Source organism: Nicotiana sylvestris, chromosome 1, assembly GCF_000393655.2.
Source record: "Nicotiana sylvestris chromosome 1, ASM39365v2, whole genome shotgun sequence".
Lineage (NCBI taxonomy): Eukaryota > Viridiplantae > Streptophyta > Magnoliopsida > Solanales > Solanaceae > Nicotiana > Nicotiana sylvestris.
In genome coordinates, this window is record NC_091057.1 from 100,313,048 (window position 1) to 100,328,105 (window position 15,058).

Sequence of the window (15,058 nt, forward strand, 5' to 3'; positions counted from 1 at the left end):
ATTTCCTTTGGTTTTAACGCTAAGTCTTATTTTTAATCTTATTTATTTATCGTTTTGGATCAAATCAGTTCGCTTTCAATTGTACCGTTTTACAGGTAAACAAAATGCATATAACTTAACTGAATTTAGGTTTTGTTCACTAATTGTGTAAAAATCTTGTCATCATATTTACTTATTATTTATTTTATGTTAATGATTAAATTACATATATAAAGTTAGTTGTAATTACCTTATAAATTCGTAAAACTAATAGAATCCTAATATTCATCTCTGAATTTTTATTAAACTGTAAAAATATCAACTTTAATGCTCATAAATTACAACTTTATCAAGTTCCTGGAAGGAGATAGGATCTGGTTGGTGACTACCTTTATAGATTAGATAGTAAATCTTTTTGTTTTAAGATGTAGTTAAGAGTTAAAGAAGATCTTCACCTTTATTTAGGAAAATCTTAGAAAAATTCGCATGTATCTGAATTCTTCAATTTTATTTGTAAGGATATTAGCATCAACATTCTTCTTCTACTTCTTTTGATAAAGAAGTATAATGAGACAAACAACAAGAAGACGACTAAGTCCAAGCTAGACCTAGAAACGCAACTATTTCTCTAGCAAAGATGATTAATTACACAACAAAACGTGTTTACGTTTCACAATATCTTTTTTCCAAATGCTTCTTTTCAACATTCATCATTTGATTGAACCCCTGGACTGTAGTTTGTAGCATACAATTTCTGGAACATATATCAAAACAGAAATACAACATTTAAAAGGACCAAAAGAAAAACTTCAACTATCATGTAGCACCAATCTTCCCTATATGGTAAGGGGGGGAAAAATTTCACAAACTCAACATGACAACATCCTTGGCTTTATTTCAGAAAATCATCAGCAAACTAGCCTTATTTTACACAGTACAGATAAGGGGTACAGATTCTTGAGTAATCTCCTCATTTAGACCATAATCCTCAGCTATCCACAGAACTGAATGAGCCAAAACGATAGGCAGAGCTGCAGCCAAAGTGATCAAAAGATGGATTCCAGCATCAGTAAGAATTAGAGCAAGGGATGTCCCAATGGCTAGAAGTGGCAGAACAATAGGCTTAGTATCGAACACGAAAAGCCAACGAAACAGAACTGTATTAGCCACTGCTCGAAGCAATAACAAGTACAAGATTGTCACTTCCTTCATGGCAACTAAATAGACTAATGAAACCTTACGTTCAGGAATAAGCGCGATGAAAAGAACTATCCACACAAATTCAGCATAGTAGAGCCCGAATTTGCCTAAGTTTCTTATAATTCGGGCTGCAGCTGATTCAGGAGTGGAAGGGATACTAAATGGACATGTAATTTGGAAGGAAAATGGTTGGTTTTTTTCAAGATTCGAGCTTTCTTTTGATTCATAAGGTTTGGTTTCGGAAGGAGGATTTGCAGAAGTGGCTGATGACCTTTGCACTGGACCATAACTTTCCATTGGTGAAATGAATGTGTGAGTGAGAGTATGGAGATTAAGAGTCTTGATTATATAAGGTAAAAACGAGCCATTGTCCAAGTCAATACTATGAATTTTCTTCTCTGACTTAAGCATAGACTTTGGAAAATCAAATACGAGAATAATTAGTCTTGGACCTGGTCATATATCATGACTTTTATCCCATTGGTACGTACTACACACATGGCAAAATTGAGTTGGCAATAATACTATTTGTCACCACTATGACTGAACCTGTTTTGACCCCTTGTATCAAGGCCATTCAATAAAACCATCACTTATTAGGTATACACACATCACATGACTTGACCTTTGATTATGGTTTAGAACTACCCTCAAGTTTGAGCTCCGTCAGATGTCAAGGAAAAATAAGGCTTTTTGGGGTGGGTTGGGGGGGGGGGGGGATTTCAAAGTTCTTGTAGAAACAAAGAACAAATTTTAATTTTCTCTCCCGTTTAGTAGGTTGGTTGATACCAGAGTAGTGACACATATAGTGGCAAAATGTGACAAGAATATACAGTGTTTGAACTCTATGTTGGATTTCAATGAAAGAGTGCCATAAGAAAATTTGGACTTTCTCCCAGAGAGACAACACATTTTACATCCACGTCCCAAGTTTTCTCAAAAAGATATACTGAAGCTTTGAACATGTCAACTATTTTGTTGTGACCACCCAGAAGAAACACACCTTTCTGCAAAGATGATCCAATGTCAGCAACCAGCTGAAATTTCCAGCTTCATTACATAACATGTAACGAGCACGGCTGATGTCTGACCCTTCGTTCTCCATTCAGTTTTTGCAAAAAGGAATCGTGATAAGACTAGATATTATGCCTCATCAAAATTTTCTGACCCACTACTGGATGCTTTCAGGGAATAACCGGGCATCCTGGCCAGCTTCTATTTGTGATATCCGTGTTTCTTATGTTACCATGAATAAACACCTTCGGTCCCTTTACCTACATGATGCAAACAGGTTAAGGTAAGAAGGATGCTTCCCAGAACATTACAATTATCATTTGACATCGTCTAAGATATCCTTACCAGTGATATTGAAGGAAAACCAATTCGTACATGAAGCCGAGAAAAACCATCCACGCTCATCAGACATTTGAATCCTTTGATATAAAAATTCTCACTGTAACAGCAGGATTGGCAGGGATGAGGCTGATGTACTTACTATAAGTAAAATCCATTTAATTAAAACGCTATCAGTGAAGAACGAGGCTTGATTGTGCTTAAAAGCTAAGCCTTTAAAGCTGAAGAGAATAGAAAGAAATGTGAAGACACGAGGTACAGCTACTATTCTGATTCAGCAATTGGCATAGAGTAAAATTCTTATGTTTTTACAGCCAAAAACCAATCACGAGAATATTGAAAGGCTCAAAACAAGCCTTTGAATCCATATTGTCAAGTCATTCAAACCCATTGACAGCTCAAAGGTATGTAGAGGCAATATAGGTCCATGTATTTCGAAACCCCCGAACTAGATATGGTCAAGACAACCATAATACCTTATAAATTTATATAATTGTAAAGCAAGATTTCGATCTACCAATGAACCAAGAAGTGAAAAAATAAATTCCTAATTAATACTAGAGTAACAGACCTAGTTTTCATCAGTAACACCAACTCTATTAGTTTAACAACAATAATGCAATAGCCTCCTTACACTTCAGGGATCCATGCCCCTTAAAGCATCTACGCATCATAAAAGAGACGTCAATTAATTCAGATGCAAATTTGTTTGTCTGATAGATTTTTTAAGAGTCTGGTCCCAGGATGGAAAATACGGAATGTCACACAAGCAATGCCTCTCCATTATAGATATCAACATTTCTCAAGGAGGCACCGGAAAAAAAAATAAAGCGTCATCCTTGGCAAGGTGATAATCAACTCATTTACAAAGTCAATTCAAAATTTTAACGAACTCATCATATCATGTTCTGTAAATTCAATGTCATCCTTTATCGAGAGTTATTCTTTTGGTATGTGAAGCTTAATCACCATATTTCCAGAGATAAAGACCACCAAATATGTGCTTCTTTTCCAAGGTAAGTACAGTGATCCATTTGGGTCATGCTAAGGTCCATCATTGCTCATTTAGAACTAATCCCTAGTTTTGCAAATCATGCATGGGTTAATGAGGATCCTATAACGGGGAGGAGGGGCAGTGGTGTCACTGAAAGCAAAAGTATCTTCCGTCAGATGACACTGAAATATACCAAGCATACTTGGAAATAACTTCAGCTCTGCAATCAAAGAAAGATGACAGCTATATAGAACTTGCAGCGGAAGTGTTTGGGGAGTCTGAAGACCAAAGCGCTCAAGCTACCCGATGATCAAATCAAGCTCTAATTCCCAACAATCACCTCACTCTTTCACACTCTCTACATTGTCTTTATTTAGACTCAGAATACCACTTCAACTCATTAACTTAGAAGCTACATGCATCAGCCAACAAACCACTAACGACTGATCATAAGGGCTTAGCCTCTAAGATATAGAGAAAACTGGAAATGTTTCTTTTGTTCCCCAAAACACTGTCTTGCAATCTATTTCAAGAATTATCACAGCCATTAAGATAAATAAATTGCAAAGAACTCACTTCAGAAGATATGTGAAATTTCTCATCTGAAAGTCTTCCAGATAAATATTTTCTTCTTTAGAGTACCTGAACCCAAAAACATAGCAATCTTGAAGCTAAATGAAATTGGAAGGAAAAAAAGAGAAACAATAACATAAACTTTGAAAGATGCGCAGTTGTTGAAGGTTAAAAGTATCAATCAGCCATAATCCTTGCAAATGCTATTACTTCAGTTAAGCAAACCAAAAATCTATATTTTCTCAATTACTAATCAAATGCCGTACTCTCTCCCTGTCGCAATTTATGGATGGTGTTTGACTGGGCACGGAGTTTAAGAATGAAAAAAAGACTTTTGAAACTTGTGGTCTAAAACAAGCCATAAAAATTATGTGGCTATAAATCATTACATTAAGGGTAAAACGAGAAGTTTAAAGTTAAGTTATTTACTAAATATAGAAAGGTATCATTCTTTTAGGAACCGACTAAAAAGGAAAGAATGTCCATAAATTGGGACGGAAGGAGTATCAGTGAAGCAGATCATCCAATTCCTAAATTCAATAATTTTTCTTTGGTAAAAATGTTCCAATTTTTGCTTCTTTTTAGTTCTAATCAAAAGGGATAAAACTTATGGTTTAGTCTAGGGAAGCATTTTCAAAAGATTGGATTTTTCAGAAAGCCCAGGTACTCAAAGGACTTTCAGACAGCTATCTGGAGTAGCTTTTCTAGTAAGAAATTAAGTGTCTTTTCTCGAGTTTTCAACAGATACAAATATGCATTAGTACACAGTTTTGGGAAAGGAGATCCTGCAAACGATTTCTTCAAATGAGATCTCCTCCCAGGAAAGACCACTAAGTGAATTGCATCGAGATGATAAAGCATACCTCCATGGATAATTATCTTCACAAAATCGGGATATTCCATTCATCGCTGAGAAAGTGTCAATATGAACCCAGAGTTCATCCGAGTTCTTTGTTATACCACCTAGGTGAAGATTCAACTCGAGATTGTAAGCAAGAAAAACATAAAAGTTAGGAGAAAATCATAAAGTAAAACGAATGAGAGAACTAATAAGTTATACTCCCTCCGTTTCAATTTATGTGACATAGATTGACTCAGCAGGGAGTTTAAGGAGAAAAAAAGAAACTTATGGTCCTAAAAGCTTAAAGGATAAAAGCTTTATGGGGCCATAACATTTATGTGGCTATAAAAGCTTCTCATTAAGGATAAAATAGGTAAAACGGAAAGTGTAAATTTAAATTGTTTCCAAATTTAAAATGTGTCTTTTTGAAACGTACTAAAAAGGAAAATGTGTCATATAAATTGAAACCGAGGGAGTAGTGACTAATAGAGGTACATAATAGATCAGCATTGCAGGATCACTGGAAAGTTAAAAATATAACCCAGCTATTAACAGAGCTCCAATTAACTGCTTGAGAACTACAAAATTACTATAAAGTTAGCGCCTCCAGATTAATTATGCAAGACCAAGATCTCTTGTTCAGATTTAAAGGCTGTTAGGAAAAGAACCCAGTAAAGAAACAGCTTTTTTGCATTAAAAAAGGACCACATTTCTTCAATCCTCAAGAACACCATGAGCGTTTATAATCATGTGAATCCATTTTAAATTGAGTACCTTTATATTGTACATTGCTATCTTACTTGTCCCCAACACTAAGGTACCGGGCACTTTCAGGGACTACCACTTCCACTCTTTTCCTTTTTTTTTTCCTAATAAAAAATGTAGTTAAACAAATGAAAAGGAAGAGGAAAAAACAGGACATTATTTTGTGATTTTTATTGGTTTGAACCTCATAAGTATAAGAGGACCAAGCAGTCCATGGCTCATGTCAATCTCAAAAGAATGTGAATAAAACATAGAGAGAGCGCTCACCTATCCTATGCAGAGGTTTTAGAGCATAACCACTAGGATAGTTTTCATATGATGCCATGAAAAAAACTGCCGTGCAGGCTAGACTAAAAAGTAAAAAATGTGTCAGAATACACCCAAATAATCAAATCTGCAGTACGAGCAAGTCCATCCCCATCATACCTGCCAAGCATTAATCCCAGCATAGTAATGTACAGAAACTTCCAGAATCTCTTTTTCCGGTTATTATACCTGCATAAAGTTGAGACTTGAGATAATGCAACAGAATACGATCTACACAAATAATAATAAAAACCTTATGCAATATTGGTGAGATTCGAAAAGAAAACTTCTTCTGATACAACAGCATACTAAAAGTTCAGGCAAAGACTTGAAGCACCATGAGAAAGACTTCCCTAGATTTTGTCAACAATACATGTTAGCTAACATCAATGACACAATGGTGGCAAATACAGGTTGACTGATTGCTTAAGTAAATCCTAGATCTCCACTTCAGAGTGCAACTAGGAAATGCTAGATGTAGGACGAAGTCCAAAGTTCTGAAGGCGCAACCAACCACTCTTCAATATTTTATAATGCCAATCATTTATGGTTGAAATAAGATTCACACAGGACCGGCCATATGCTACTCTAAAGAGAACGACTACACATGTATATACTCGTATAAAAATGTCTTTTGGAACTCAGTAAAAATTAAAGTGAGATCATGCTAAGCATAAGAAACAACATACACTCTGCTAGCTGCAACAGCTGCTGCGAAGTTGAAGATGGGAATGGAACTAATTACGAAGCGGAGCTCCTGCAGCATTGACGATTATCAAATGAACAAATTACCACAATGTTAACATCAACTATACAACTCAAACACAGAGCTACTAAGCTATACCTTGTGCGGAAGCTTCGAGTACAGTAGAACAAATGAGAGAACTGGAAGGATGTAGAAGAAAACCCTTCTGTCCAGTAAAACCCCAAACTGGAAAAAAGTAAGATCAAATTCAAGAAAAGAATCAATCGGACCAAGTGAAATAATTGATACCTCAGTCCTAGAATAGCAAAGTAGCATTACTGCTTCCAAAATATTAATGGTATGCACAGTTTGCAGTTAGCAGTTAGCACTGCCTAGAAATTTAACAGCACGATGGCTACCTTCCTGTTGCTGTTACATGAAGCAAGAGGTCATTTCCCTATATTTGTGGCTATCCTTACATGCTAAACATCTCTGAGGACGAATAAAAAAGGTTCTCTTCAGACTGCTTTTTACTCAAAAGTTCCAGGAACTATTGAGCTATGACTACCTCGAACTTCATTTAATGGGGCTAACTTTATCATTGCATTCTTAAGGGGATTTAGGCCTCAATTGCTGCTTCTCAGATACCTCTGGCTTTCTCTTTGACGATTTATAGAATGGTGGTCCTGACAAATCCCACCATTTTTATAACTGGCATGCATAAGCTGAAATTGTTACATGAAAAACATACATACCAAAAAAAGTGGGTATGCTGCAAGCAGTGAGCGGGGAAGCGCTGATGTGAAATACCAGTGGAAAGGATGTGTCTGTTCACATTTATTAAGGAACACCAAAAGATATGGAAACCTTTGGTAACAAAAAGTCTAGTTAAAAGAGTTCTGCTCAAAAGTTAACATCAATGGCATAATCTATCAAACAAAAAAGGCTGCCCACAAATAAAAGCTTCAGGAATAAAATCAAATCTATCAGAATAATATAAAATAAAAAGGCAAATCACGGAATTCACAGGAAATGCACACAGAAACCTTTAGCCAGAACAGGCAAAGCTTTATATCAAGACCTCCTTTACTGGGAAGGGGAAAAAACGCATATTTGTGCCGACAGATACTAAGACCATGGGTTATCCAGTAGAACACCTTGGAAATACATAGAAACTAAATGCTTAATTACATTTACCAATGCAGGATACACCCCATTCAGAACTGCGGTTCAAAACAGAGTTGAACCAGAAAACTTCTAGCTCAGGCCACAACAACCTTCTCCACATGACTGAATCAACAAGAACAGTAAGGCCTGTAATATAGACAAATTATTGTTTCAAACTTTCAGATAACATGACATCCGTATTTCAAAAAAAGACTTTTTTCCTGATAAAGTATATAGCAGATAAACTTGGTAATTACACAAGTTACTTCACCAAATAACTGATATTCCTTAAATATTGTAGTTTACGAACCTATAGAGAGGAAAGCAGCAGCTAAGCAGGATGTCAGTGCTTTCCAGAAAGAAACCGATTTAGTCTACACATAAGAAATAAATATCCATATTAAGCAGAATAAGCTGCATAAGCATACACCTCATAAGGTTATCAAAAATTACAAAACAATGTCACGAAACAAATTCCACAAAGAAATTTATTCTGAAAGAATCTATCCACTTCATTATGCAGTACTCGCCACTGGATATCTTTTCTTTCTTTCTTTTTGGTCATCCAAAGTTCATTTGAGTTTGTACCTTTCACCCATACGAACAATTGTCAAAGCAATCAGGTGTGACGTGAATGCATCAAGTGCATGCAACTCTATAATAAGAAATAAACGTCATATTCTCGGTGTAAGTGGACAAATAAGTCTTTATACAAAAATTCTCAATGCAGGAGATGAAAAAGACTAATAAAAGCAGGGATCAGTATCAAAGAGTAGGAAAGCTTTGCCAGCAATTGAGACCGAAATATTTAGAAGTATTGCAAAAATATTTGAGATTAAATTGACAAGAGAAGCAAACCGCTAAACCATGTGCGCGTGATTTCTCGCCTATCATGAGCTTGACTTGTGCTCTAAAGTCGTAATTATTTATTTAACAGTTAGCGTTTTAACAACATTCGAATAGAACTCAATGTTGTGCGCTAGTTTTCAAGGTCAGATAGGGCTTTGACGATATAGGGGTTGGCAGAAGAAGTAAAGCAGTCAAGATTCCTATAAAGTGAAACAATTCTTCTTAGGAAAAATCCAGGTCCTGTGGAAACTAATTTGAGCAGACAATAACAATACATATGACATTATGCATCACTCACATGAGCTCAAATGATAAGATTCCTTCCTATCAAGATTAAGTTCAGGTGATGATCCCATTCCTCTATCCAACCAGCCATTTCGGGTGTTGCTCCAAAAAGAAAGGAAAAATAAAACTCAAAAGAGCAAGTAATGACTCTTAAGTAGACAACGGTTCAGCTCACCAGCAAGAGCTCCAAACCCAAAGGAGCAATGAGCAGAAGTATGTCGCATCTGAAGACTAATGTTGCAAACACCTGAACCAGAAAACAGACAGTTAATGTGATAACTACAAATAGTCATTCTCTATGGTTGATTTTGTTTTTTGCCTTAGCAATTTTAATTATTGTTTGATAACACAGAATAATTACTCATCTTTTAAATCATTACAGCCGTATGGACTAGTCAAACTAGGTATAAACTTAATATTTTACTCAGAATTCCTTGCTCTGTGGAATTGACACCCGGACTCAAAAGTCAAATTATATTTTGCAGCGACAGCTTATTCTTTTTAGGGTGTAGTTGGACGTGATCAATTGTCTAATTATTCTGGCCTTGCTCATTCTTGGCCAATTCCTCAGGTTTGGCTGGCAGGTGTCTAAGATGTTTTAATAGGTAACACAGAAAATTGTGAAACTTGCACAAGAAAGAGCACTCAGGAGCATTGCTATATTTACAAGAGCCTAGAAAGGGGATACAAAGACCTAGAAAGAGAAAATAGAATACACTTATTGTTTATATAATAACCCACAAGTATTTTAAGCCCAGATAAATGTGCCTAATACATCTTTCAATTCTTTTATTATTTTTACTTTTTCAATTTTTGGATCATTCACAAGTTGCATTAACAAACAAATAGCTTTTTTCATTGTTTCCAGCAAGCTTGTTTTCCCACCAAATACCACAAAGCTCACCACTTAGAGAATGTGGAAGGAGGCTTTACTTCACTGTTTTTCCTAGTTCCTTTTTTCTACTTTTCTGTTCCCAAAATATATAGCTGACAATGAATAAGTTACTTAAACAGATAATGACAGTACAAAGTACTGAAGGTGGCACATTTACATAACTTGAAGATCTGCAAACACATGGCTTCTAGCGAAATCATACTAATCATTTAACATGAAGATCTGCCAACACATGGCTTCTAGCGAAATCATACTAATCATTGTTAAATATGTCTGTCACATAAAATGATTTGATAGTTAAATGGTGAGGCAAACTTACCATGCAATTTAATGCTGCATATAGACTCCCCTTAAACCAATAACCATATGCCAAATTCACTAGGAAAAAAACAAAGTGTTCAATCAATGCTCAAATTCACTGAGACTAGCAAATTGCATGAAGTAAAGTGACAGTAGAATCAATGCTCATATAGCATGAAGTGACTATGTAGAAGGTATTAAGGTTTCAGTAATAGTGTGTATTATGATCCATTTGTACAAGACACCACAAACATAGGCACGATATCAACAAGAAACAATATGGAACAAGTAGAACCTTGTTACATAAGGTGTAATACAATGCTTGCGATTATAAACTCTGCAAGCCACTGCTTAGTTTAGTTGCCGCCTTACCATTAGAAATCTCCTGGGCCACTAATTATCCTTTCTGGTTTGAGGCTTTAAGGTTTGTGGCTTTAGGGGGAAATCTAATACTACCTAGAAACTTTTTTTTAAGGTTTTGTGAAATTATAGAGTTGTTACATTCATAATTTGATGAACATGATTGTTCTCTATTTCCAGCAAGACTAGTGCATTTGGAATGGATCTTCAGATCCAACTTGAGACCATCATCAGCCTACAAGTGATGAAGGGCAGAGAATGGCAGGACATTTAAGCTGTTTGGAAAAACCAAAGTCATTCATGCAGAGAGGCCAAGCATAGTCTTACTTTGCACAATTGTTAAGCGCTGAGTTAATTTTGTGGATCCTTTCATACTAATAAAGAAACACATGGGCCTTACTGACTGAAGAGGAAAGGTTATAAATAAGCGTAGAAGTAGGCCCCTTCTATTATCTAGCAGCAGCTTACTAGTTTTCTTTTCAGGAAGTATGGTCATAAATTTGGGATTGATCAAAAAGAAAGATAACATTCAATTCGAAAGGAGAAATAGTTAGCTACTTTAGTAGTGAAAAATATGAATTTACCAATACTTACCTAAAGAAAATGCCAGTGTATTTGGAAGAGGACGGGTGCAATAGAACAGCAAATGAAACTGTGATGCTGTCAGGATAACAAAGAATGCTTCAACTTGAGATCCAAACTTCTTCTTGATCTGCAGAACCAATTTAACATCACATCATTAGCTGGCACCTTTTACTTCTCCAGCTCAAAAAAAGGGGCAAGTTTCGGAGTACGGGAGTCAAACCATTCAATTTTCTCAATTAAAAACACAATTCCCTTTGTCAAAAGAAATTACATTCTGAAACTACACAAGTACTATGTCACAATTTTTTTTTATGACAGCGATGTCCAGGCCAACATGTATTCCACCTGGTACCTTCCACCAGCACAGACACCAAGTTCGAAATACATTAAAAATGTATGAAAAATTGTTTGACTCCCAGATAGTGCTAGTGTCATATAAAACAGAAAAAAGGGAATAATAACTTAAAACAAATTTAAATAATGCTGGAAAAAAAATACAAAAAAAATATTGCTACATTTGATCAGATGGATCCTGGACATACATATTAGATACTGTAGAGACTCTGAATTTATCGTGCAACATGTCTTTTGAAAACGATGCTAACACTTTTCTGGACTTCATAGATTCCCTAAAGTTTTAGAGGGGAGCTAAGATCCTTTTGCTGAAGATATTTCCGCACTTTCCTGGTGCAGTTTAATGAAATTTCATACTTATCACAAACAAATGGAAGATTCATAAGAGACCAAAATACTTCAGCCCAACACCTATCTGAAAACATGTCAAAGTTGATGGATAGAGTTCCAATAGAAAAGCAATTCGCTATATTCTTTGTATACAATCGGATACCTGAATGCGAAAAAATCGCAACGTAGACAGAACGATACCACCCAATACCAGTCGTACTACACAAACAAACTCGGAGTCAGTCACTACAAAAATCACAGAGCAGATAACGGAATAACACGTCAGATGCTTTTAGGCTCACTATAAACAGAAATTAATGGTCAAATAAACAAAGCACTCATAGAGAATTAACACCATTCAATGTTCATATGAAAGTGTCTCTTTCCAGCCTAAACGTTGTAAATTTAAACTGAAAACATGTCATCCTAATTATTTATTGTGTTTCATTGTTCATATGAATCCAAGAAAGGAAAGCAGACATGAGATCACTTTACAGTAGCCAAGACTTGTGCAAGCCCTGTTCCATTTTAAAACTTCTACACCAGACTATTCACTAATAATGTAACATGTTCAATCATATGACCATTGTGTATCAAATGCCGGGAAAATGAATATACACGTGCCTATTTATTGGATATTAGTAGATTAAGTTACCAGCAATAACTCAACTCACTGTTGTCATTTTAGCTTAAACGCATTAGTGATCTCATTTCTCAGGTTATTAGTGCTTACTTCCTCTAACAAAGTCATTCATTAAACTTGACATTTTCTACTTGTATCAAAATATGACTACACGAGAACCATTGAGTTTAACAATAAGCAGCTAATTACTTTAGCATCAAGTCCAGCTTTTCAGATTACGGTTCATTTATTCACAGTTCCAGCTTATATCACCAACCTCCTCCCACAAAGCAACACCCCAGTTAACTTGTACTCGTAACCTGCTAATTGCTATGAGTAAGTTACGTTGTGTAAAAGGTGACATCCCAGACAATGGTAAAGCAGAAGATTGCAACATATTTTTACGTTTGGCATCCAAACCAAGGCAATGTGAGTATAAGTTGGAGATCACCAATATGTTATTGAAAAATTGTAGGATGTAATGTGAAATTTCTTCTGGTTTTTATGTATGCCAAGTTAAAACAGAGATGTTTTTGAGTTTCAAGTGATGAAAAAGACATTCACGGCAACAGACGCGGTCAAAAGTTCATACATAAAAATCACGCTTCGACGAGTCAAACCTCATCATGTTTTAGACTACCAGACACCTTCAAATTAGATTCAAGCTTCAATTATAATCTCGAACCACACAAATGTTCCCTCACAATACCATACCTGCATAGAGACTATACAGCTTTGGCAAGTGTAGCAAATTCATTAAGAGAACAGCTGGAGATGCCAAAATAGATACAAGAAAAGCCCCTGCAATATAGATGGAATTTGCAGAAAAAGAAGTTAAATTTTGGAGACAATGAGCGGAAATAAACCTGAAGACCGGACTGTGCTTTAACTGACTAAAATGGTATTAGAAATATAAATATGCATCTAAGACTAGACACTCTATGTATTTTACACATATTCCTTCTGATAGATAAATCTTTTGCCTCATGTATCGCGCCTTGAGTTTATCCAAGTAAAGGAATAACAGGATCAGCACCTGTTCTTTTCTTCTTATTTTCTTGACAAGGTAATGTGCAATTATATGTATAAGAAAATGGACCTTGGGTAACTCAACCCAAAGCTAGCTCATGAGGTGAGGATTGGGGTGGGATCTTCTAGATCATAAGAAAACCCACATACAATATCTGCACAAGTGTGTGACTGATAGGAGGACTTGAACAGGCTACATAAAGTGTTTAACGACTAGGCAATCTAAAAGCTTAAAGTGTTATTTATCATCTCTAGTCTAGCAATACATTAGGAGCATCTACAAGCAACAAGCTAAAAATCTTTTGCAGTTATTTGACAATTCAAGTTGGCCATCTTTTTTTCTTTTTTGATAACTATTTCAAATTGGACATTCATGCCAAATCATCACATGGTAGAAATAAGAACCATAATCTCTTGATAAGCTTAGCTGAAGTAGAAAACTTGCCGACAAATGTGCGAGGTACAACTCCAGGGAACTCCAGATGATCGTACTAAGGGTGCAGAACAAAGATAGGGAAGAAAAAAAGAAAAACCCAATGAGTATAGGAAATTCACCAGAAGTGTGAGTGATAAAATTAAAGGGGGAAAATAGGAAAATAGAAGATCATTACCTTCTCTATCTGATGCCTGTGGTACAAAATATCATGCATAGCCTATTCAAAGAAGGAGAAAATGTTAGCACCACTTGACGGTACAACACTTTTCAGCAGAAAAAGGAAAACAAAATAGGGGAGCATAGTCAGCAAGCACGGTGAAGAAAAGAATTAAAATACAGCCTCCAAACTATGCAGTTCTAGGATATAAGATAGCCTTCAAACTATACTATAAATATTTTTTTCTAGCCTTCATACATTCTTCTGTTCGTTTACCTCCTAATTAAAACCATTATAATACACAAGGAATTTACCAAAAGTAACCAAAATTACGCAATCTTGTGATTTTAAAGAGAAATAGCAGTAATCCAATTCATCTAAATAATAATAAATCACCGGTAAATGAATCGAGACTAAAAAGGTAGTACCTGGACATTGAAACTTTCTTCTACCTTAGTGTAAGGTACCATGAACACGTAGAATGCAGCAATTGATCCCAATACCAAATCGTAGCCTATAAAGAAGATCGTTTCAATAGGCTTACTACTTGATTTCACGAATAAATTACAAGTTCAAAACAAAACGGAAAAATAATTATTGGGAATGGAACTAAGAATTTTACCATAAAGCTCCAACAATTTCTCAGACTTCCGTGCCATTGTAGAGAGAAACTGAATAACTTAACGTTTGTGTTTTTATCGGTCCCCGAAAGCCAGTCAAAATGTCGGAAAACAGAAGGTAACAAAAAGGGCAAAACGACGACGTACAAAAAAAGACTTGTTATATTTGAATATTTCATAAAACTATAGATTTATGAAATTGAGAGTACTTGTGTACGCTCAAATTCTTACTGCTATGCAATTAAATAGTAGCAGCAAAAAAAAAGAAATTATCCCATTTTAGTTACATGGTGGATAAATTAGATAATCCACAAAAGGAAATGAATTTCAAGGTTGAAATGCAAACATAATCCTTATGCTTCAATAACAATTC

At 35.5% G+C, this 15,058-nt stretch overlaps 1 protein-coding gene across 3 annotated transcripts; it reads right to left on the reverse strand.

The window, feature by feature from the left end:
* Window positions 1–1,907: 1,907 nt before the first annotated feature.
* On the reverse strand, window positions 1,908–14,787 carry LOC104216946 (dol-P-Man:Man(7)GlcNAc(2)-PP-Dol alpha-1,6-mannosyltransferase). Of its 3 annotated transcripts, none has more exons than XM_009767083.2 (20): window positions 14,688–14,787; window positions 14,494–14,579; window positions 14,084–14,125; window positions 13,918–13,963; window positions 13,158–13,244; window positions 11,985–12,040; window positions 11,147–11,264; window positions 10,212–10,270; window positions 9,173–9,244; window positions 8,174–8,237; window positions 7,907–8,010; window positions 7,452–7,523; window positions 6,856–6,942; window positions 6,701–6,768; window positions 6,132–6,200; window positions 5,973–6,055; window positions 4,963–5,062; window positions 4,103–4,168; window positions 2,539–2,632; window positions 1,908–2,453 (listed from the first exon to the last, which is right to left on the reverse strand). In XM_009767083.2, the coding sequence occupies exons 1-20, from the start codon at window positions 14,722–14,724 to the stop codon at window positions 2,364–2,366; spliced, it is 1,500 nt and encodes a 499-aa protein (XP_009765385.1). In that variant the 5' UTR covers window positions 14,725–14,787; the 3' UTR covers window positions 1,908–2,363. The 3 variants fall into 3 exon arrangements, with proteins under 3 accessions (XP_009765385.1, XP_009765384.1, XP_009765388.1); XM_009767082.2 differs by having other exon boundaries at window positions 11,985–12,067; XM_009767086.2 differs by lacking the exons at window positions 1,908–2,453; window positions 2,539–2,632; window positions 4,103–4,168; window positions 4,963–5,062 and adding an exon at window positions 5,069–5,809 and having other exon boundaries at window positions 11,985–12,067.
* Between the last annotated feature and the right edge of the window lie 271 nt (window positions 14,788–15,058).

Excerpts from the sequence above, each read along its gene's own strand:
- LOC104216946 (XM_009767082.2), bottom strand. The coding sequence starts at position 14,724 with ATGGCACGGAAGTCTGAGAAATTGTTGGAGCTTTATG. Across the intron at positions 14,580-14,687 it reads GAAATTGTTGGAGCTTTATG|GCTACGATTTGGTATTGGGA; the intron begins GTAAAATTCTTA and ends TCTTCTTTATAG. Across the intron at positions 10,271-11,146 it reads TACACTGGCATTTTCTTTAG|TGAATTTGGCATATGGTTAT; the intron begins GTAAGTATTGGT and ends TTTTTTTCCTAG.